This window comes from Dysidea avara, chromosome 13 (assembly GCF_963678975.1).
Source record: "Dysidea avara chromosome 13, odDysAvar1.4, whole genome shotgun sequence".
In the NCBI taxonomy this organism is placed as follows: Eukaryota; Metazoa; Porifera; class Demospongiae; order Dictyoceratida; family Dysideidae; genus Dysidea; species Dysidea avara.
In genome coordinates this window covers 12106335-12108708 of record NC_089284.1, presented here as the reverse complement: position 1 = coordinate 12108708, position 2374 = coordinate 12106335, and the positions used below count along the sequence as shown (strand labels likewise).

The 2374-nt window shown below is 38.2% G+C and overlaps 1 protein-coding gene across 1 annotated transcript; it reads left to right on the top strand.

The window, feature by feature from the left end:
- Nucleotides 1-634: 634 nt before the first annotated feature.
- On the top strand, nt 635-2017 carry LOC136242708 (alpha-(1,3)-fucosyltransferase 11-like). The gene has a single exon (XM_066034159.1). It carries the CDS (start codon nt 702-704, stop codon nt 1914-1916), a length of 1215 nt encoding a protein of 404 aa, XP_065890231.1. The 5' UTR covers nt 635-701; the 3' UTR covers nt 1917-2017.
- Nucleotides 2018-2374: the final 357 nt, after the last annotated feature.

Genomic DNA, 2374 nt, shown 5'->3' with positions numbered 1-2374 from the left:
GGCTTTTGCCTTCTTTCCTTTAACACATAATAATAATAAATGACCTTATAATATGGCAGTATGCCGCTCTACTAATAGGCGCTTAATAATCTTGAATTGATAAGCGCTGCGCAGAGTGTAGGGTCTACACTAGAAAGTTACTTTATATGGTCAAGAGTTCATAATATTAGAAGAAGTATATTATGAACTCTTGATATTGTTAAAAGTGTCACAATGGCGGATCCAGGATGGCATTTGGGGCAAACTGATGTCCCCCTACCCCCCTTGTACCATAGCCAACTTCCTTTATTGAAATACTAAACCTTGTCAGGCCAAAATCGATTTAAAAATATGCCAAAGTCACTTGAACTCAAACTCAAAGCAACTGTCAAACTATCAACCAGCACTTTCGTGCGTAGTAAGCGCCTCTAAAAATAATTATCGTGCTGTTGATTTTTGAAACAGCTTTTAAGATTTCAAAGCCGTCTGCAAAGCCAAAATGGCAAAAATCAACAGGTTAGTCAGACACTACTAAGAGGTGATTATCTGCTGCTTCAAAAATACAGTAACTAACTGCTCTCTCCAACCACCTACAAGCTACAACCAACTCTTGCTACAACTTATAGCCTATTTGTGCCCCTCCCCTTAGCTACTCCTGGATCCGCCCCTGAGTGAGATCAAATGTTTACGGATTGAGTGTTTACAGCACACAATACGTGTATATGATCAAAATCGCGGTGATGTGGCCTGCTAGAGGAAGATTTTTGAAAGCTGTATTGCTCATAACAACATGCGCAAGTGTTGCAGTAGTGTGGGTTCTGAAAGGTAAGGAACTTTCAACCGAGACCATAGCATCCAATGATGGGAGTACTCACCGTCAGCTAAAGCACAAAGGAATGACGACAGCTCCGCAAAACACGCGAAAGGAACGACCCCAGAAGGAGTGTCCTCCACGTGGGCGGTTAGATAGTACTGCTGGCTCAAACAACATGTGCCGCGATCAGACCAAACTAATAATATATTCAAAATTGTACGATGGTTTTCCAGTGGACAGATTTCGTGGATATCAGAAGTACATAGAAAATTGCACACTACCTAATGGAGTGCAGTGTGTGTACACTGAGGACGATGACTTGTACCGGGCTGCTGATGTATTGTATGTTCATGATTGTTTCAGTTATTGTAAACTGCCTGCTTATCCAGGTCAGATAGTAATTCGTTACAATTTGGGACCTGAAAGTCGACCATGCACAGATTCAAAACTACCACCGTCAATGGACATTAGAGTTAGCTACAAAACTTCAGTTACAATTCCTATGCTCTATTTGTGCTTGCCTAGAATAAAGCATCCAGTTTTGGAAGCATTAAGACTTGACCCACCTAAAAGAAGACACGGTATAGCAATGTTTGTTAGTGATTGTCGCTCATGGAGGAATAAATACTTAGAGGAGTTAATGAAATATGTTAAGATTGATTCGTATGGAAGGTGTTTGCATAATACTGTAATGCTGGAGTCAAGAAAACTTACCAACGACTCTAATCCATTTGACATAAAAATAGATCTTCTCAAAATGAAACGGTATAAATTTTTAATATCTTTTGAGAACACTGTCACATCAGAATACATCACTGAGAAGATCTGGCATGGATATTTGTCACAGACTATTCCAATCTACTATGGTGCTCCAGAGGTCTATAAACAAGTTCCAGGAAATAATACTTTTATTGATGCCGCAAAGTTCAATGGACCGAAAAATTTAGCACAGTATATCAAGAAGGTTGATGGAGATGAAAAACTTTATCGGTCATTTTTTAATTTTGATATTCCTCCATTTAAAGCATTTCAAAAGAAATTCTGTGTCTTTGAAGACGCACCATTGGCCTGTGATATGTGTAGTAGAGTATACCAGATTAAGCAGAATCGTTGTAGCCTATAAATATGGAGCACGGGTGTTGATATTGTATATTATGTGTGGATGAATTATAATTAAATGAACAGGTCTATGCAAGGCAGTGTATGTCAGTATGCATGTGAAAAAATTACCTGACTTGAATATCAAAAGAATCTTCATAAATTTGTCAACTTATAGATTACACAGGACAGCACAGGTATATACACCGCATGCACACATGTGATGTGTATACACTATCTACCTACCTAGAGATGATTCTATCCTACTGAAGCCATAGCTACATCTATAAGTAAAAACTATGTGTGGTATGTAGTTAAATATCCAGCAGACAGAAATCTTAAAATATGAAAGTCCAACATAGAACATGGCTATAGCTATGTAAGTTTCAACACATTCAAACTATATATGTACAGCTTACATATTCATCTAGCTTATTGACACATTGCTTATGAACCAAGAAGAGTGGGACAGAAACTAGCTAA